Source organism: Ascaphus truei, chromosome 13 (assembly GCF_040206685.1).
Source record: "Ascaphus truei isolate aAscTru1 chromosome 13, aAscTru1.hap1, whole genome shotgun sequence".
NCBI classification, from domain to species: Eukaryota; Metazoa; Chordata; class Amphibia; order Anura; family Ascaphidae; genus Ascaphus; species Ascaphus truei.
Window position 1 is genome coordinate 21732810 of NC_134495.1, and position 20865 is coordinate 21753674.

Here is a 20865-nt window from a genome sequence, read left to right on the forward strand (position 1 = left end):
GTTGTTTACGTCGCGTTTTTTTTTTTCCGTTTGGAAAATGATTTATGTACTGTAATAATCTTGTTGTAAAGATTCGCTGCATAATAAAAGAATTTTCAAAACAAAAAGCTGTCTGTGGGTGGCCTTTTGGCTAAGATCAAGTGTCTTAGTCAGAGGGCCGAACGGGAGAGTGACGGTCCGGAACCTCGGCCTTGTAGCATCGCCTTCGGGCTTAAGCTTCCTGCCGCTATTGGGGTGACGCACTAGACCTCTGGGCGATTCGGAAACACGAGAGAGAGACGGTCCGGAACCTCGGCCTTGCAGCATCGCCTTCGGGCTTAAGCTGCCTGCCGCTATTGGGGTGACGCACCTGACCTCTGGGCGATTCAGGACCAAGCGACAAGACCCCCGAGCGACGAGGAACGGCAAAGCTCTATCCCCCTGCGACGAGAAGGATGGCAACAGCGGCCCCCCCAGACCGAAAGGGAGAGGATGAAGGTCGCCACGGAGCCCACCGGGACCACCCTGCGCAAGGAGAAGAAGAAGGGGAAGCACACGGCACCCCCGGAGACGGTCCTCAGCAGCCAGGAGACGGACGGAGGGGGCCCAGCGGCTACCAGCTCCAGCGGCTCAGGTGATGCTGCCCCCCCAGCGGCCTCACCCCCACTGCCAGCACCAGCAGCAGCGGTCCCAGCTCCAACCCTGGAGCTGGGAGCAGCAGCAAGAGGAGGATCCCCCGCCTGGAACCCTGGATGAGGCAGACGGTGGTGATGCAGCTGAGGGAGGTCGACGGACAGCGCCCTCTATTGGACGCTGAGACCTTTGCCAAGGAGCTGGTGAGCAAAGCGGGCTTTACTCCGGACGAGATCCTGAGCATCCAGGACCTCAGGGGTGGCCTGTTTTTTGTCACCTTCACCACGGCGGGAGCCTGCAGGAGGTACTGGGAGGCTTTCCAGACCCTGAAACAGGAGGTCCCCTTCTCCCAGTTCGACGTGAACTGCCCTATCCAGAGGGACGAGAAGAGGATCACTGTGACGGTGAGGAACCCCCATATCCCTGGAAAGGATATCGCTACCTTTCTGCGGCGCTCTTGCACCGTGGTGAGGGAGCCAAGCAGGATCAAGGACAAGTTGGGGTACTGGGTGGGAAAGTGGAGCATGGTCGTTCGCTTGTGGCCAGATCCAGAAGCGGCAGATCGGCTGCACCACCTCCCTCCCAGTTTTTCACTTGCGGGCAGCCCAGGGAGGATCTTTTACCCTGACCAGCCCCAGACCTGCGGTAATTGCGGGAACCTGGGGCATCAGTGGAAACAGTGCACCCTGAAAGCCTGCAGAAACTGCAAAAACACCGGACACGAAACAAAGGATTGTCCCCGCCAGAAAACCTGCGACCTGTGCGGAGAGACAACCCACATGTTCCGGGACTGCCAGCTGAGGGTCAGAAGCTACGCAGAGGCCGCGGCGAAAGGCGCGACACCGGGCGCTCCCCTGACAGCAACCCAGAAGGCACACAAGAAGCCCCCAGCAAACCAACCCGTAAAGGCACAAGGGGGTAAGTATAAGAAGGAGCAAGGGCAAAAGGAGGCCACCCAAGCAGCGCCCACTGCGGCTCCTGAGCCCGCTGTCCCTTCAGTAGCAGCCCCCACCCCACCCCTTCCCACCCCCACACCTGCAGCAACACTCCCTCCCACACCCACTGCTGCTGCAACCTCCTGCCCCCCAACCACCACCCCTTGCCCCCTCCCCCCAACCCCCCACTGCAGCCCCCCCACGCTCCATGAGGCTTCAGCCCCTCCCCCTGTAACACCTCTCCCCAGCCCCGAGGCTGTTGCACCCCCTCCCTCTTCCCCCCTTGCTACAGATACCGCCCCCAGAGCCCGGACCGGAATGGAGAAGCAGGGAATTAAGAGGAGAGCCCCTGAGACGGAAAGCCCGCACCAGGGGCTGGAGTAGAAGAGAGCCCAAATGCAAATCGGCGACTCACCCACTTCCAGCAACGCTGACAGCGACCTTGAAAGCGACCTGGAGGAGGAGGAGGGGGAAGCGGAGATGCAGGAGGCAGCCATTGCAGAGGAGCAGGCGGCCATTTTAGAACAGCCACCTAGCGAGACACAGGTGACCGTGGAAGAGCTCATAAGAGAGAGGCGAGAGGCAGCAGAGACCCTCCTCCTCGATGACAACCATGGGCAAACCATGGATCTGCTGGCCCAGCTGTGCGAGGAGATCAGCATGACCACCCACGCCAGCGAGGATGGTAACTAGTATCACTGCATGTCTGTCTAACCCTTTATTCCCAAACTAATGGCGTCTTTTAACATTTTCTCCATTAACGTAGGGAGCATAGGAGAGCGGATGAGACGTGCCAGAGTACTAACATTCCTTTCTTTACAGAAATGTCATGTGTATATGCTACAGGGATGTGCCTTACCTTTTTCTCGGTCCTACAGGCACCTGAGCGGGCAGTGGTCTCATGGCCCCTCCTACTGGTCTGGGGGGAACGGGTGCAGGAACGCGAGTGTAGCCATTTTGATCCGGGGGGGATGTTTCACTGTTGATTCTGTCCATGAACTCGTCTGCGGCAGACTACTGATCGTAGACGGTTCGTGGGCAGGGGAGCCGATTAGGCTCATCAATGTGTACGCCGCCCCCCGGAAAAATGAGCGCTTGGAACTTTTCCAGCACCTTCGCCCTTGGCTCGCAACCTCCAGGGCAGTGGTGATGGGTGGGGATTTCAACTGCACGATTGAGGTGGGGGGGCGCGTGCCCCCCAACAAATCAGCAAAGATAGATGTGACGTCCAGGCTACTCATGGCGATGATTGGGGAGGCATCCCTGAAGGACGTGGTGGGATCTATGGGAGCAGGCGCCGCAAACTACTCTTGGTGCCACCCAAATGGTTCCGTGCGTTCTTGGATTGACTTTCTGTTCACCACCAAGCAGGTACAGCACAGACAGCACTCCATGGTCGCAGTCCATTTCTCTGACCACAGAGCCATTCATCTCCAGGGGCGCCTGGGAGGAGGTTTCCACCCCAGGGCCAGGATCCTGGAAGCTGAACTGCGCACTGCTGGAAAGGGAGGAGATCATGGAGGAGCTGAGAACAGCATACACAGCATGGAAAGAAGAAAAGGCCTGTTTCCCCAGCACTGCAGAGTGGTGGGAATTCACGAAGATAAGGATCCGCTGCTTCCTGCAGGCAAAGGGCAGACGCCTGGCGTGTGAGAGGAAGGGGGAGTTCGAGGGCCTGCGAGACAAAGATGGCAACGTACAGCAGGGGAAGGAGGAAGTCATGGGAGTCATGAAAGATTTCTATGAAGACCTCTACTCCCCAAAAGCATCAGACCGAGACCAGGCCGACAAATTCCTGTCAGGGATTATAAACACCATCGACCAGGCAGGAAAAGCAGCCATGAACGCCCCCCTGACGTTGGAGGAGCTCCACGCTGCAACCAAATCCTTTAAGACGGGTAGGACGCCGGGCGGAGATGGTATCCCAGCTGAGTTATACACGAAGCTGTGGGACCTGATCGGCCCAGACCTGCTCGAGCTTTACAGGGAAATGGAATCAGAAGGTAGCATGCCCCCAACGCTGAGAGAAGGAATGCTGACGCTCTTGTACAAACGGAAGGGGGAGAGGTGCGACCTCAAGAACTGGCGTCCCATCTCGCTCCTGAACGTGGACTACAAGATCCTAGCAAAAGTCCTAGCGGACGACTGAAGAAGGTCATCAGCCAGATCATCCACCCAGACCAGACGTGCAGCAGCCCCGATCGCAGACAGCCTCGCCCTAATCAGAGACGCAGTCCACTACATCAAAGACCGCCGTGTACACGCGGCCCTGGTCACCCTTGATGTATTTATTTATATTCATTTATTTATTTTGATATATTTATTTATTTATTTAGATATATTTATTTATTTAACCGCTACAGTCCTGAAGGGGTTAAGTGCACCCGCAACCCCCCCGCAAGCCATAAATAAACAAGGGCCAAATACCCCCTTCACCAACCCCCGCTACCCACAATAAAGCTGGAACGGTGGGTTAACCCCTTCATTGCCTTAGCGGTTAGCATGGCTCTATTTTTTGGAGCAGAGCCGCAGCATATATACTGTAAGAACAGTTTCTTACTTCTGACGCGGTATGCTAGACTTATGGCACTTCAGATATGGTGGATTGTTTTGGGCAAATAAAAGGTTAAAAAAAAAAAAAAGTATCAGAGAAATGCAGCTTGTGATACATCTCATTATAATCTGTGCACCATGTAACTCCCCCCAACTCCTCCTACTGACTCTCCCCAAGGTGCATGCTGGGGCAGAGACGCAGCATGTTATACATCTCATTATAATCTGTGCACCATGTAACTCCCCCCCAACTCCTCCTACTGACTCACCCCAAGGTGCAAGCTGAAGCAGAGACACAGAATGTGATACATCTCATTATAATCTGTGCACCATGTAACTCCTCCCAGTTCCTCCTACTGACTCTCCTCAAGGTGCATGCTGGGGCAGAGATGCAGCATGTGATACATCTCATAATCTGTGCACCATGTAACTCCTCCCCAACTCCTCCTACTGACTCACCCCAAGGTGCAAGCTGAAGCAGAGACACAGAATGTGATACATCTCATTATAATCTGTGCACCATGTAACTCCTCCCAGTTCCTCCTACTGACTCTCCTCAAGGTGCATGCTGGGGCAGAGATGCAGCATGTGTTACATCTCATTATAATCTGTGCACCATGTAACTCATCCCCAACACCCCCTACTGACATTCACCAAGGTGCAAACTGAAGCAGAGACACAGAATGTGATACATCTCATTATAATCTGTACGCCATGTAACTCCTTCCCCAACTCCTCCTACTGACTCTCTCCAAGGTGCAAGCTTGGGCAGAGACGCAGCATGTGATGCATCTCATTATAATCTGTGCGCCATGTAACTCCTCCCCCAACTCCTCCTACTGACTCTCCCCAAGGTGCAAGATGGGGAAGATACGCAGAATGTGATACATCTCATTATAATCTGTGCGCCATGTAACTCCTCCCCCAACTCCTCCTACTGACTCTCCCCAAGGTGCAAATTGGGGCAGAGACGCAGCATGTGATACATCTCATTATAATCTGTGCGCCATATAACTCCTCCACCAACTCCTCCTACTGACTCTCCCGAAGGTGCAAGCTGGGGCAGAGACGCAGCATGTGACACATCTCATTATAATCTGTGCGCCATGTAACTCCTCCCCCAACTCCTCCTACTGACTCTCCGCAAGGTGCAAGATGGGGAAGATACGCAGAATGTGATACATCTCATTATAATCTGTGCTCCAGGTAACCTCCCCAACTCCTCCTTCTGACTCTCCCCAAGGTACAAACTAAGGAAGATGTTTAGATACAGTATATACAGTAAGTGCGGGTATTGCTCCAAAATTGCCTTGATACATTGACACCAGAGGGAGAGCTTCAAATGTGTTTAAAAATGAGAAATACTGCGCCTGGCCTTAGTAGAATCTGACAAATGACTGATTGTATCCGTGCAGGTGTGTTATTTATTCTGTGTGACACACACAGTAACTTCTCAGCGTTTTACATGTGACATACATAAGGGGATGATACTTTATCTTGCCATGAAGTCAATGCATTTGAACCCAGTGATATGTTGATCCCACTGCAGTCAATGGCACTGTCCATATGTGTACTTGTGTCACCCAATGTACGCAATACAATGTATCACAGCAGCTGGGATTTTTATGACTGCTACTCTAGTTAACCACTTCTCAACCCCTTGAAATTAAATGTCAAAGTAACTGATTTCTCTATTATGACATCACGAGACAGCATCATTGAGCCTCCTAGGAGATGCCAGCAGCAGTGTTCTGTAATGACATCACGGAATCGCCTTAGAGACTGAGATAAATACACAAATGTAAACTTGTTTGTGCGTGACTTGAATTAGTTCCCGAAGGAAACCGTTAGCTTTGTGGACATCTCAGAGATAGGAAAAGTGTGGCGCTTTACAGAGAGACTAATTATCTCCACCTTAACTCTGTATCATGGCAGGTAGGAAGCAACGTGACCTTTACATACCCAAAAAGAAATGGATAAGATCTATATTTTTTAACTGTTTACTTTTTTATGGGGTACAGAACAGATAATATGACTCCTATCAATGGATGGGAGAAAGAAGATGGGGGGGGGGGGGGAGGGACGGAGGTACACAACACCCAGGGGGGTTAGGTACCTGGCCTTTATTGGATAATATTTTTTTTTATAAATGTCAAAACTGATTTATTATAGATACATACACACATTTGTTTTATTGTATTTACTTTTATATCTGGCATGTAATTCAAAATCTTAAATGATTTGAACAGTAATGTATAGAAAAGAACACATGTACTGTATACATAAATGTCACAGCGGCAAACGTCTATGGGATCTATGGGATAGTAAAAAAGACACAGGAACCTTAGTGTTAGGATTAGTTATGTATAAGGCATGTTTTTTCCGTGCCCTAAGTTTAGGTCAATAACTATTGGACCAATTCTACACCCTGGGGTGTAATGGTTGACTACTTTCAGCCATATCCTTAAATTATTGTCTACAGCAGTGTTTTCAACCAAGGTTCCTAGGAACCCTTGGGTTCCCCGGGCATCCCTAAAGGGTTCGGTGTAATTTTCAGGTCATTTTAAAATTGTACTTAATACAGAAGAATTTACAGTACAATGCATCTTATCTCAGACACGCTATTAGGGAGGTTTGGGGTTCCTTACACTGCATCTTATCTCAGACACACTATTACAGAGGGTTGGGGTTCCTTACAATGCATCTGATCCCAAATACGCAATTAGAGAGGGTTCGGGTGCCTTACAATGTATCTGATCTCAGACGCGCAATTAGAGAGGGTTCGGGTGCCTTACAATGCATCTGATCTCAGACGCGCTATTAGAGAGGGTTCGGGTGCCTTACCATGTATCTGATCTCAGACGCACTATTAGAGAGGGTTGGGGTGCCTTACAATGTATCTGATCTCAGACGCGCTATTAGAGAGGGTTCGGGTGCCTTACAATGTATCTGAACTCAGACGCGCTATTAGAGAGGGTTGGGGTTCCTTACAATGTAACTGATCTCAGACGCGCTATTAGAGAGGGTTGGGGTTCCTTACAATGTATCTGATCTCAGAAGCACTATTAGAGAGGGTTGGGGTTCCTCACACTTCATCTGATCTTAGACGCGCTATTAGATAGGGTTTGGGTATCTTACAATGCATCTCATCTTAGACTCGCTGTTAGAGGGGGTTGGGGTCCCTCAGAATTTCACATAGGGTTCCTTAACCAAAAAAAGGTTGGAAACCACTACTCTACAGTAATACAAAGGCCCCAAAAAAGACAAAGCCACAAAACGAGGGCAGAATCTGCCACTTGATTTACAGATATAGCTGACCGGAGTGCTCCTCCAGTTACCTCAATATACCAGACATGTCTCAGAATACCACACCATAGCCAGAAAACCCACCCACAGACAGCCGTTTCCACCTGTCTTTCTGGCTATGCATCTTAACCCTGGCTGTGCTTAAAGCTGTGACATGCAGCAAGCTTAAGCCTATAGGGAACCATGTTAAAAATGGTTTTGAAGCAAAAGGTGACACTGTGTGCCCATTTGCATGTCATTTCCCAGAATCCCTTGCTGCAGTGGAAGTGCTGTGTGCTGGGTGATAATGGTGAAAGGCGGGGTTGCAGACCTGTCAAAGACATGCAAATGAGCATACAGGAATATTTCCATTTGATATATATATATATATATATATATATATACATATATAGATATATATATATATATATATATAAATAAAACCCCATATATTGAGCTAAAATGTACGGGTGCTCTGGTGTTTCAATACACAGTAATGCTATGAATGGAAGGCAATCATGGGGCTTGCTCAAAAATGTATTTAAATATTGAAGCTTCTGATCAGAGTAGTGGTCGTTAACATTGATAATCAAATAAATGTGTTTTCCCAGCAAGCCATTTTCCCTGTTAGTGCTTGCTAATCATAACAAAACAAAGAACCCCAAAAACTTTATTCAAAACCAGAACCAAAACCCCAAATATTTTAAAGGCAAAATAAAAATACCAAGCCAAGTGAGCATCTCTATGTATTTCATATGTATTTGATATCAAGAATATCTTTTAGCAGGTCTGTTAAAGCCTGTTTTTCAGGCCCTTCACTTTTACCTTTCTTCCTTACAGATCAGTTTTTAAATTCCTCTGCTGTGAACCCTCCACCGGCCTGCAGTGCTCCTGCAGTCACCACTGCTTACCCTTCATGGAGCAACAGCTCCCACCCAGTAGGGAGGAATACAGAAGTCTACAGACATGGGGCCCAAGGCATGATTTTGCAACAGGGGTCTGCAGGAAAACCAATGTATCTACAGCAGATCCCACAGGCAACACGCGCTTACCCTCGTGTATGTGACATGAACGGAGGCTTCTACCAAACTGCTACAGGAGGATACGCAGGATTTGCAGGACAGGTTAGGGGAGAAGCCACAACGCAGCCTGTTACTTTCCGTCCCAACACACAGGTGGAAAGCAATGCTACAATAGGGCCTTGTATAATGGCCACCCAGAATGCACGACTTCAACAGCCACCATTCATACCCCTTAGAGGAATACACGCTCAGGGTAGGACATACCACCCCGTTCCTGGCCAATATGTTCCAACTGGTGGCAACACAGCTCATTATATTTACAACCGACCTCAGCCCATGCAAGTGCCTTCAGCACAGATTGGCTCCTTCTTACAGACACCCACTGGGCTGCCAATAACCTCCACCAGGGGGAGCTCTGCTTTACAACACCCAGTGCACCAGGGGGAAATGCTCCTGGTCCTAAAGGAGAAAAGCTCAAGACCGTCGTATCCACTGGCTCAATATTCGGCAGCCCCTGATCCCCAAGCAACCAGGATAGTCAAAAACGTCAAAGTAGGAGGAGTGTCAGGTGGGTAAGGCAAACCAGGTTCAGTTGGGGGAGCACAAGGGGCAAAAAATGAGAGGCCTAGATGCCCAAATCATAGCATTTTCCCCAGTTGTTGCTATTGCAGCTAAACGTTTGTGGATGTTCCTTAAGTTGAATGCTGCTTTGTTACATAAATTGATAACATGCAAAACTGAGTAGCTACTGTAGTGTATTGGTTTTCCCATTGACAAATGACACACAGGGACATGTGAACCTCTTGTTGGCCTGTTACCTTAATCTGCCCTCTTTTTCACCAATGATATCCCCACCAATAAAACCTACTTCTCTTCATCTTCATCACTCCACTATCATTATTGTGATAAAACATGGATATCTCTCATAATTTTGCATTGTGTACAGTAGTTCTTTGCACTGATTTCCATGTGTAATTAGCTTAATTCCCTTTCCCCACTGCATTGTGCTGCAGACCTTACAAGGTGAGACATGGAGAATCTTTACTAATCATTGTTCAAAATCTTCTCCTTGACCGATACCATTAGCTGTTATAAAGATCTTTAATTACGGTCATTCGCCACTGTAGTGTTACAAAGATATAGAACTCTACCGTATGTAGTCCTCGCCAATACTGAAGGGATTAAGCATGTGTTTGCTTTTCTTTCTTTGTGTTATTATGTACAATGTGTTGGTATTTATGATAATTGATTATTTCTCCCTTTTGATTTTGTTACAGTGTGTCAGACCTTGCTTGGAGCCCAACATATTTCCCAGGCCAGTTTAACTACACAAGGAGCAGTTCAGCTTGCTGCTAACAAAAAAAGTGAACCACCTCTAATGTACCCAACTCAACCAGCTCGGAAGCTGAGCCACCTCTCAAAGTTACATATTGATGTGCAAAGCAACAAAGAGTTATGTGTGCCAGTATGGAAAAGGGGTGGGTTAAAAGATATGGAGAAGAGATCTTCAGAGGTGAAGGCCCCCTCACATATTGCTCAGAAGGTTCCTCTGGTAAGGACTGAAGTCCCCACATCTCATCAACAACTGACTAGCACCAAATATTTGCAACCAGCATCTACATTTGTGACCATTCTTAACAGAGAGCAGTCTGGAGGTCCCCAGTATCTTCAAGAAGTGGTGAGGGGCAACATTCCAATCACTCAGCAGTCTACAGATATTATGTCAGGAGCTGTAAAAACTATGAAACGTATAACAGCCCCTTCAAATCTTGGTATAAAGGTGTCGTCTTTACATCCAGTTGGGAAGGCAACCAGATCTTCCCATTTCTTGGGTAATAACGTGCTGAGTTCATTGAAGACTGAGTGTCTGTCAAAGTTTGAGGGGGTACCAAAGTGCTCCACAGTGGAAACAAAAAAGAAAAAGATCCTTTCTTCAGCTGCAAAGGATCAAGTCCCTCAAACTGCGCTGCAAAAGAAGGTAAAACCAATGTCAAAGCCAGTAAATCCTTCTTCTGCTCCTATACCAGGAAAGTCACCTCATGGCCCACAATCTGATGACCAGGCTGTTCTGTTAAAAAAAATGAAACGTGTTTGTCTCTCAGGTGCCCACATTTCCAATAAGGTATCTGAAAAGATGCTGCAAAGCCATGAAGGTTCAATGGATGCAAAGACACCTGCTGTTACTCAAATGATTAACTCTGTTCAAGTATTTCCCCCATTGGGTACAAAAGCCGGTCCCACAGGTCCAGGGGCACCCGCAGGATCCCTTACACTTGGAAATAAGCTTGGACCAATGCAAGGAAGCCAAAGCCAGAATTCTGCTTCTCATGTTCCGTGGTCTCATACTGATGTGATTATTAGGTGCATTTCCAAGAAACAGGACAATATTTCTGGAAGTGAAAGAGTCGACATTAATGCCAGGCCTAGGCTATGTACATTTAAAGAAAGTGAGGAACAACGTGGAGAAAACAAAGCTTCAGTTATAGAGAATCCCAACCACTTCCCAGTGAAATCCATAGATCAGAAAGCTGCAGTGACATGCATTAAAAAGGTCAGTCAGACCACTATCCCCATTCCAGCTCCTGGCATTAAACCCAGTGAAATCAAACAACGTGGGGAAAACAAAGCTTCAGTTACAGAGAATCCCAAACACTTCCCAGTGAAATCCATAGATCAGAAAGCTGCAGTGACATGCATTAAAAAGGTCAGTCAGACCACTATCCCCATTCCAGCTCCTGGCATTAAACCCAGTGAAATCAAACAACGTGGGGAAAAGAAAGCTTCAGTTATAGAGAAACCCAAACACTTCCCAGTGAAATCCATAGATCAGAAAGCTGCAGTCAGATTCTTTAAAAAGGTCAGCCAAACCACTATCCCCATTCCAGCTCCTGGCATTAAACCCAGTGAAATCAAACAACGTGGGGAAAACAAAGCTTCAGTTACAGAGAATCCCAAACACTTCCCAGTGAAATCCATAGAACAGAAAGCTCCAGTGACATGCATTGAAAAGGTCAGCCAAACCACTATCCCCTTTCTATCTCCTTTCAACATGGTGCACCAGCTTTATAACCTGCAGTATCCTACCAATGTACCCAGTAGAGTGGACAACTCCACTCCATCCTTCTGTCAACAGCCTCTCCAAGATCTTGGGGTCTCCATACCTATTCCACCAGAACAGAGAGAGGAGAGAGAGGCTATGAAAAGGAAAGCACAACTGGAGAGGGAGGAAGCCTGTCAACATACCTCCAAGGGGAGGCTACAGTGCTTTGTTCAGAGGCAGGAGGATCATGACATCTCTAAAAGTTATGGATACCCACCGTACAAACTTCATTCCCGCATGAGCTACTTAAGCCCTAAAAACCGCCCCAAAAAAACAACAACAAAAACAACACCAAAAAAAACACTGACTAATCTAACTGATGCCAAGCTCTGTGAATATCTGTAAATAAGATTTATATTTATAAGTCAGTTTGTAACATATTTTACTAAGAATATATTTAAAACTCTTCAATAAAATGTATCTATTTTTAATTGAACTCTTTATTTACTAAAGAAATTATTTACAAATGAATGAGTCCAAGTGTTATTGAAATTCTGCAAATTAACTTTTGATTACCCTCTTGATGATGAGAGAGAGAGAGAGAGAGAGAGAGAGAGAGAGAGAGAGAGAGAGAGAGAGAGAGATAAGGTAAGTCAGACCCCACTTTTGAGAGAGAAACAAATAAATATTTAACTATATGCTTTGTCATGTTAGATGTATGTACTGTATGTCTTTATTTATATAGCGCCATTTATGTAGATAGCGCTTCACCGCAGTAATACACGTTTCAATCATATAAATAATACAAATAACAGATCATGGGAATAAGTGCTTCATGCACCCCCCCTTCCGCCCCCCCCCTGTTTTTAATCATTTCTGCATTTGTGCATGACTTAATAAATGTATTCATTTTTGAACGCACAGCATAGTCCAGCCTTATACTTTTGCCTAGCAGTGCCCGCTGATCTTTTCTTTCTTCGACGGGAGGATTCTCTTCAGACATAAAAGTAATATTTAGGAAAAGGAGTCCCTGCTCCGAAGAGCTTACAATCTAATTGGTAGGTAGAACATACAGAGACAGTAGGAGGGCGTTCTGGTAAGTGCGTCTGCAAGGGGCCAAGCTTTATGTATGCAGTCTATAGTATCAGCCACGGAGCTACTCACATGCTTCTTTAAGCAGATGTGTGATAATGAGGGTCTTAAAGGTGGATAGAGAGGGTGCTAGTCGGGTATTGAGGGGAAGGGCATTCCAGAGGTGAGGTGCAGTCAGTGAGAAAGGTTTAAGGCAAGAGAGGGTTTTAGATACAAAAGGGGGAGAGAGAAGACATCCTTGGGCGGATCGCAAGAGTCGGGGTGGTGCATAGCGAGAAATTAGAGCTGAGTTGTAAGGAGGGGCAGAAGAGTGTAAAGCTTTAAAAGTGAGGCGGAGAATTGAGTGTGAGATACGGGATTTGATAGAAAGCCAGGAGAGTGATTTCTGCAGGGGAGACGCTGAGACAGATTTAGGAAAGAGCAGAGTGATTCTGGCAGCAGTGTTTAGGATAGATTGTAGGGGAGACAGGTGAGAGGCAGGAAGGCCGGACAGCAGAAGGTTCCAGTAATGGGGATGGTAGAGAATGAGGGTCTGTGTCAGAGTTTTAGCTGTCGAGCAACAGTGGAAGGGCGTATCTTTGTAATATTGCGGAGGAAAAAATGACAGGTTTAGCTACCTTTTGAATGTGAGAGGAGAATGTGAGAGAGGAGTCTGTGACCCCTAGGCAGCGTGCTTGGGCTACTGGATGCACAGTAGTACGTCCAACAGTAATGTAATCGATTTACTAACAGCAGATAGAGACAATCAAGTTGACGCTCTCTTCCAAAAGGCAAAATATGGGAAAATCTCAATATCACATTTTTATCAATGTCTGAAGAAAACATTACATTTTGATGACAACACACCGGGAGTGGGAGCTTGGGTAACAGATTGCCCAAATCTAAGTATGGGGACTATCATGAGACAGTTTGATAGTATATATACTTTGTACATGGGAGAGCGAATGGGGGTGGTGGTGGGAGAGAATGGGGGAGGGGTGGGAGAGAGAGAATGGGGATATAACAAAAAATATATACTTCATAAAACTCATATGGGTTTTGTTGAGATATGGTTCTCTCTCGGCCCACTCGGTTTGAACATGCGAGAAGGACTTACAGAAGAGCAAAACCTAGAAATCCAATCGGATAAGGCTCTTTCTGCACGCTTTTGCACAACACCCAGCTACTAGAATATCCATGTGTCTATCCAAGAGGAGGTTTTAGTGTACTTACAAAAAACAACCCAAAATAAATTGTAATTAAGGCCGCGAGGTGTCACTGTATATAGAATATAGATCCAGCAGCACTCTCATTGTAAAAGACTCTCATCTCTATCCCCCCCACAAATAAGCAGGGGGACCCATTCAATACCCATAATGTGTATGTCTGAAGCATTAAAGCAAAGCGCAGTGCTGTACCAAAGTAGTAGTTTAGTTGAGACTGCCCTTGAATGGAGTTGAACACTTCCCCAGTGCTGGAATTAGGACATAAAGGGTCTATGCAGCAACCTAGAGTAATTGTGTTTAGACGCATGGCTCTATTTTTTGGAGCAGAGCCGCAGCATATATACTGTAAGAACAGTTTCTTACTTCTGACGCGGTATGCTAGACTAATGGCACTTCAGATATGGTGGATTGTTTTGGGTAAATAAAAGGTTAAAAAAAAAAAAAGTATCAGAGAAATGCAGCTTGTGATACATCTCATTATAATCTGTGCACCATGTAACTCCTCCCCAACTCCTCCTACTGACTCTCCCCAAGGTGCAAGCTTGGGCAGAGACGCAGCATGTGATACGTCTCATTATAATCTGTGCACCATGTAACTCCCCCCAACTCCTCCTACTGACTCTCCCCAAGGTGCAAGCTGAAGCAGAGACACAGAATGTGATACATCTCATTATAATCTGTGCACCATGTAACTCCTCCCAGTTCCTCCTACTGACTCTCCTCAAGGTGCATGCTGGGGCAGAGATGCAGCATGTGTTACATCTCATTATAATCTGTGCACCATGTAACTCCTCCCCAACACCCCCTACTGACATTCACCAAGGTGCAAACTGAAGCAGAGACACAGAATGTGATACATCTCATTATAATCTGTACGCCATGTAACTCCTTCCCCAACTCCTCCTACTGACTCTCTCCAAGGTGCAAGCTGGGGCAGAGACGCAGCATGTGATACATCTCATTATAATCTGTTCGCCATGTAACTCCTCCCCCAACTCCTCCCACTGACTCTCCCCAAGGTGCAAGATGGGGAAGATACGCAGAATGTGATACATCTCATTATAATCTGTGCTCCAGGTAACCTCCCCAACTCCTCCTTCTGACTCTCCCCAAGGTACAAACTAAGGAAGATATTTAGATACAGTATATACAGTAAGTGCGGGGTATTGCGCCAAAATTGCCTTGATACATAGATCTCAGAGGGAGAGCTTCAAATGTGTTTAAAAAGGAGAAATTCTGCGCCTGGCCTTAGTAGAATCTGACAAATGACTGATTGTATCCGTGCAGGTGTGTTATTTATTCTGTTTGACACATAAAGTAACTTCTCAGCGTTTTACATGTGACATACATAAGGGGATGACACTTTATCTTGCCATGAAGTCAATGCATTTGAACCCAGTGATATGTTGTTCCCACTGCAGTCAATGGCACTGTCCATATGTGTACTTGTGTCACCCAATGTACGCAATACAATGTATCACAGCAGCTGGGATTTTTATGACTGCTACTCTAGTTAACCACTTCTCAACCCCTTGAAATTAAATGTCAAAGTAACTGATTTCTCTATTATGACATCACGAGACAGCATCATTGAGCCTCCTAGGAGATGCCAGTAGCAGTGTTATGTAATGACATCACGGAATCGCCTTAGAGACTGAGATAAATACACAAATGTAAACTTGTTTGTGCGTGACTTGAATATTAGTTCCCGAAGGAAACCGTTAGTTTCGTGGACATCTCAGAGATAGGAAAAGTGTGGCGCTTTACAGAGAGACTAATTATCTCCACCATAACTCTGTATCATGGCAGGTAGGAAGCAACGTGACCTTTACAGTACATACCCAAAAAGAAATGGATAAGATCTATATTTTTTAACTGTTTACTTTTTTATGGGGTACAGAACAGATAATATGACTCCTATCAATGGATGGGAGAAAGAAGATGGGGGGGGGGGGAGGGACGGAGGTACACAACACCCAGGGGGGTTAGGTACCTGGCCTTTATTGGATAATATTTTTTTTTATAAATGTCAAAACTGATTTATTATAGATACATACACACATTTGTTTTATTGTATTTACTTTTATATCTGGCATGTAATTCAAAATCTTAAATGATTTGAACAGTAATGTATAGAAAAGAACACATGTACTGTATACATAAATGTCACAGCGGCAAACGTCTATGGGATCTATGGGATAGTAAAAAAGACACAGGAACCTTAGTGTTAGGATTAGTTATGTATAAGGCATGTTTTTTCCGTGCCCTAAGTTTAGGTCAATAACTATTGGACCAATTCTACACCCTGGGGTGTAATGGTTGACTACTTTCAGCCATATCCTTAAATTATTGTCTACAGCAGTGTTTTCAACCAAGGTTCCTAGGAACCCTTGGGTTCCCCGGGCATCCCTAAAGGGTTCGGTGTAATTTTCAGGTCATTTTAAAATTGTACTTAATACAGAAGAATTTACAGTACAATGCATCTTATCTCAGACACGCTATTAGGGAGGTTTGGGGTTCCTTACACTGCATCTTATCTCAGACACACTATTACAGAGGGTTGGGGTTCCTTACAATGCATCTGATCTCAGACGCGCAATTAGAGAGGGTTCGGGTGCCTTACAATGCATCTGATCTCAGACGCGCTATTAGGGTGCCTTACCATGTATCTGATCTCAGACGCACTATTAGAGAGGGTTGGGGTGCCTTACAATGTATCTGATCTCAGACGCGCTATTAGAGAGGGTTCGGGTGCCTTACAATGTATCTGAACTCCGACGCGCTATTAGAGAGGGTTCGGGTTCCTTACAATGTAACTGATCTCAGACGCGCTATTAGAGAGGGTTGGGGTTCCTTACAATGTATCTGATCTCAGAAGCACTATTAGAGAGGGTTGGGGTTCCTCACACTTCATCTGATCTTAGACGCATTATTAGATAGGGTTTGGGTATCTTACAATGCATATCATCTTAGACTCACTGTTAGAGGGGGTTGGGGTCCCTCAGAATTTCACATAGGGTTCCTTAACCAAAAAAAAGTTGGAAACCACTACTCTACAGTAATACAAAGGCCCCAAAAAAGACAAAGCCACAAAACGAGGGCAGAATCTGCCACATGATTTACAGATATAGCTGACCGGAGTGCTCCTCCAGTTACCTCAATATACCAGACATGTCTCAGAATACCACACCATAGCCAGAAAACCCACCCACAGACAGCCGTTTCGACCTGTCTTTCTGGCTATGCATCTTAACCCTGGCTGTGCTTAAAGCTGTGACATGCAGCAAGCTTAAGCCTATAGGGAACCATGTTAAAAATGGTTTTGAAGCAAAAGGTGACACTGTGTGCCCATTTGCATGTCATTTCCCAGAATCCCTTGCTGCAGTGGAAGTGCTGTGTGCTGGGTGATAATGGTGAAAGGCGGGGTTGCAGACCTGTCTAAGACATGCAAATGAGCATACAGGAATATTTCCATTTGATATATATATATATATATATATATATATATATATATAAATAAAACCCCATATATTGAGCTAAAATGTACGGGTGCTCTGGTGTTTCAATACACAGTAATGCTATGAATGGAAGGCAATCATGGGGCTTGCTCAAAAATGTATTTAAATATTGAAGCTTCTGATCAGAGTAGTGGTCGTTAACATTGATAATCAAATAAATGTGTTTTCCCAGCAAGCCATTTTCCCTGTTAGTGCTTGCTATTCAAAACAAAATAAAGACCCCCAAAAACTTTATTCAAAACCAGAACCAAAACCCCAAATATTTTAAAGGCAAAATAAAAATACCAAGCCAAGTGAGCATCTCTATGTATTTCATATGTATTTGATATCAAGAATATCTTTTAGCAGGTCTGTTAAAGCCTGTTTTTCAGGCCCTTCACTTTTACCTTTGTTCCTTACAGATCAGTTTTTAAATTCCTCTGCTGTGAACCCCCCACCGGCCTGCAGTGCTCCTGCAGTCACCACTGCTTACCCTTCATGGAGCAACAGCTCCCACCCAGTAGGGAGGAATACAGAAGTCTACAGACATGGGGCCCAAGGCATGATTTTGCAACAGGGGTCTGCAGGAAAACCAATGTATCTACAGCAGATCCCACAGGCAACACGCGCTTTCCCTCGTGTATGTGACATGAACGGAGGATTCTACCACACTGCTACAGGAGGATACACAGGATTTGCAGGACAGGTTAGGGGAGAAGCCACAACGCAGCCTGTTACTTTCCGTCCCAACACGCAGGTGGAAAGCAATGCTACAATAGGGCCTTGTATAATGGCCACCCAGAATGCACGACTTCAACAGCCACCATTCATACCCCTTAGAGGAATGCACGCTCAGGGTAGGACATACCACCCCGTTCCTGGCCAATATGTTCCAACTGGTGGCAACACAGCTCATTATATTTACAACCGACCTCAGCCCATGCAAGTGCCTTCAGCACAGATTGGCTCCTTCTTACAGACACCCACTGGGCTGCCAATAACCTCCACCAGGGGGAGCTCTGCTTTACAACACCCAGTGCACCAGGGGGAAGTGCTCCTGGTCCTAAAGGAGAAAAGCTCAAGACCGTCCTATCCACTGGCTCAATATTCGGCAGCCCCTGATCCCCAAGCAACCAGGATAGTCAAAAACGTCAAAGTAGGAGGAGTGTCAGGTGGGTAAGGCAAACCAGGTTCAGTTGGGGGAGCACAAGGGGCAAAAAATGAGAGGCCTAGATGCCCAAATCATAGCATTTTCCCCAGTTGTTGCTATTGCAGCTAAACGTTTGTGGATGTTCTTTAAGTTGAATGCCGCTTTGTTACATAAATTGATAACATGCAAAACTGAGTAGCTACTGTAGTGTATTGGTTTTCCCATTGACAAATGACACACAGGGACTTGTGAACCTCTTGTTGGCCTGTTACCATAATCTGCCCTCTTTTTCACCAATGATATCCCCACCAATTAAACCTACTTCTCTTCATCTTCATCACTCCACTATCATTATTGTGATAAACATGGATATCTCTCATATTTTTGCATTGTGTACAGTAGTTCTTTGCACTGATTTCCATGTGTAATTAGCTTAATTCCCTTTCCCCACTGCATTGTGTTGCAGACCTTACAAGGTGAGACATGGAGAATCTTTACTAAACATTGTTCAAAATCTTCTCCTTGACCGATACCATTACCTGTTATAAAGATCTTTCATTACGGTCATTCGCCACTGTAGTGTTACAAAGATATAGAACTCTACCGTATGTAGTCCTCGCCAATACTGAAGGGATTAAGCATGTGCTTGCTTTTCATTCTTTGTGTTATTATGTACAATGTGTTGGTATTTATGATAATTGATTATTTCTCCCTTTTGATTTTGTTACAGTGTGTCAGACCTCGCTTGGAGCCCAACATATTTCCCAGGCCAGTTTAACTACACAAGGAGCAGTTCAGCTTGCTGCTAACAAAAAAAGTGAACCACCTCTAATGTACCCAACTCAACCAGCTCGGAAGCTGAGCCACCTCTCAAAGTTACATATTGATGTGCAAAGCAACAAAGAGTTATGTGTGCCAGTGTGGAAAAGGGGTGGGTTAAAAGATATGGAGAAGAGATCTTCAGAGGTGAAGGCCCCCTCACATATTGCTCAGAAGGTTCCTCTGGTAAGGACTGAAGTCCCCACATCTCATCAACAACTGACTAGCACCAAATATTTGCAACCAGCATCTACATTTGTGACCATTCTTAACAGAGAGCAGTCTGGAGGTCCCCAGTATCTTCAAGAAGTGGTGAGGGGCAACATTCCAATCACTCAGCAGTCTACAGATATTATGTCAGGAGCTGTAAAAACTATGAAACATACAACAGCCCCTTCAAATCTTGGTATAAAGGTGTCGTCTTTACATCCAGTTGGGAAGGCAACCAGATCTTCCCATTTCTTGGGTAATAACGTGCTGAGTTCATTGAAGACTGAGTGTCTGTCAAAGTTTGAGGGGGTACCAAAGTGCTCCACAGTGGAAACAAAAAAGAAAAAGATCCTTTCTTCAGCTGCAAAGGATCAAGTCCCTCAAACTGCACTGCAAAAGAAGGTAAAACCAATGTCAAAGCCAGTAAATCATTCTTCTGCTCCTATACCAGGGAAGTCACCTCATGGCCCACAATCTGATGATCAGGCTGTTCTGTTAAAAAAAATGAAACGTGTTTGTCTCTCAGGTGCCCACATTTCCAATAAGGTATCTGAAAAGATGCTGCAAAGCCATGAAGGTTCAATGGATGCAAAGACACCTGCTGTTACTCAAATGATTAACTCTGTTCAAGTATTTCCCCCATTGGGTACAAAAGCAGGTCCCACAGGTCCAGGGGCACCCGCAGGATCCATTACACTTGGAAATAAGCTTGGACCAATGCAAGGAAGCCAAAGCCAGAATTCTGCTTCTCATGTTCCGTGGTCTCATACTGATGTGATTATTAGGTGCATTTCCAAGAAACAGGACAATATTTCTGGAAGTGAAAGAGTCGACATTAATGCCAGGCCTAGGCTATGTACATTTAAAGAAAGTGAGGAACAACGTGGAGAAAACAAAGCTTCAGTTATAGAGAATCCCAACCACTTCCCAGTGAAATCCATAGATCAGAAAGCTGCAGTGACATGCATTAAAAAGGTCAGCCAAACCACTATCCCCATTCCAGCTCCTAGCATTAAAACCAGTGAAATCAAACAACGTGGGGAAAACAAAGCTTCAGTTACAGAGAATCCCAAACACTTCCCAGTGAAATCCATAGATCAGAAAGCTGCAGTGACATGCATTAAAAAGGTCAGTCAGACCACTATCCCCATTCCAGCTCCTGGCATTAAACCCAGTGAAATCAAACAACGTGGGGAAAAGAAAGCTTCAGTTATAGAGAAACCCAAACACTTCCCAGTGAAATCCATAGATCAGAAAGCTGCAGTCAGATTCATTAAAAAGGTCAACCAAACCACTATCCCCATTCCAGCTCCTGGCATGAAACCCAGTGAAATCAAACAACGTGGGGAAAACAAAGCTTCAGTTACAGAGAATCCCAAACACTTCCCAGTGAAATCCATAGAACAGAAAGCTCCAGTGACATGCATTGAAAAGGTCAGCCAAAC

At 45.7% G+C, this 20865-nt stretch overlaps 1 protein-coding gene across 1 annotated transcript; it reads left to right on the top strand.

Annotated features, from left to right (window-relative positions):
* Window positions 1-471: 471 nt before the first annotated feature.
* On the top strand, window positions 472-1931 carry LOC142464576 (uncharacterized). Its single transcript, XM_075567947.1, has 3 exons — window positions 472-613; window positions 688-1530; window positions 1840-1931. The coding sequence occupies exons 1-3, from the start codon at window positions 472-474 to the stop codon at window positions 1929-1931; spliced, it is 1077 nt and encodes a 358-aa protein (XP_075424062.1).
* The last annotated feature ends 18934 nt before the right edge of the window (window positions 1932-20865 follow it).

What these genes read in the sequence shown, in the direction of transcription:
- LOC142464576 (XM_075567947.1), top strand. Translation starts at nt 472, where the DNA reads ATGAAGGTCGCCACGGAGCCCACCGGGACCACCCTGCGCAAGGAGAAG. An exon ending in TACCAGCTCCAGCGGCTCAG is followed by an intron (nt 614 to 687) that starts GTGATGCTGCCC and finishes CCAACCCTGGAG; the next exon opens with CTGGGAGCAGCAGCAAGAGG. An exon ending in ACCCGTAAAGGCACAAGGGG is followed by an intron (nt 1,531 to 1,839) that starts GTAAGTATAAGA and finishes CCCTTGCTACAG; the next exon opens with ATACCGCCCCCAGAGCCCGG.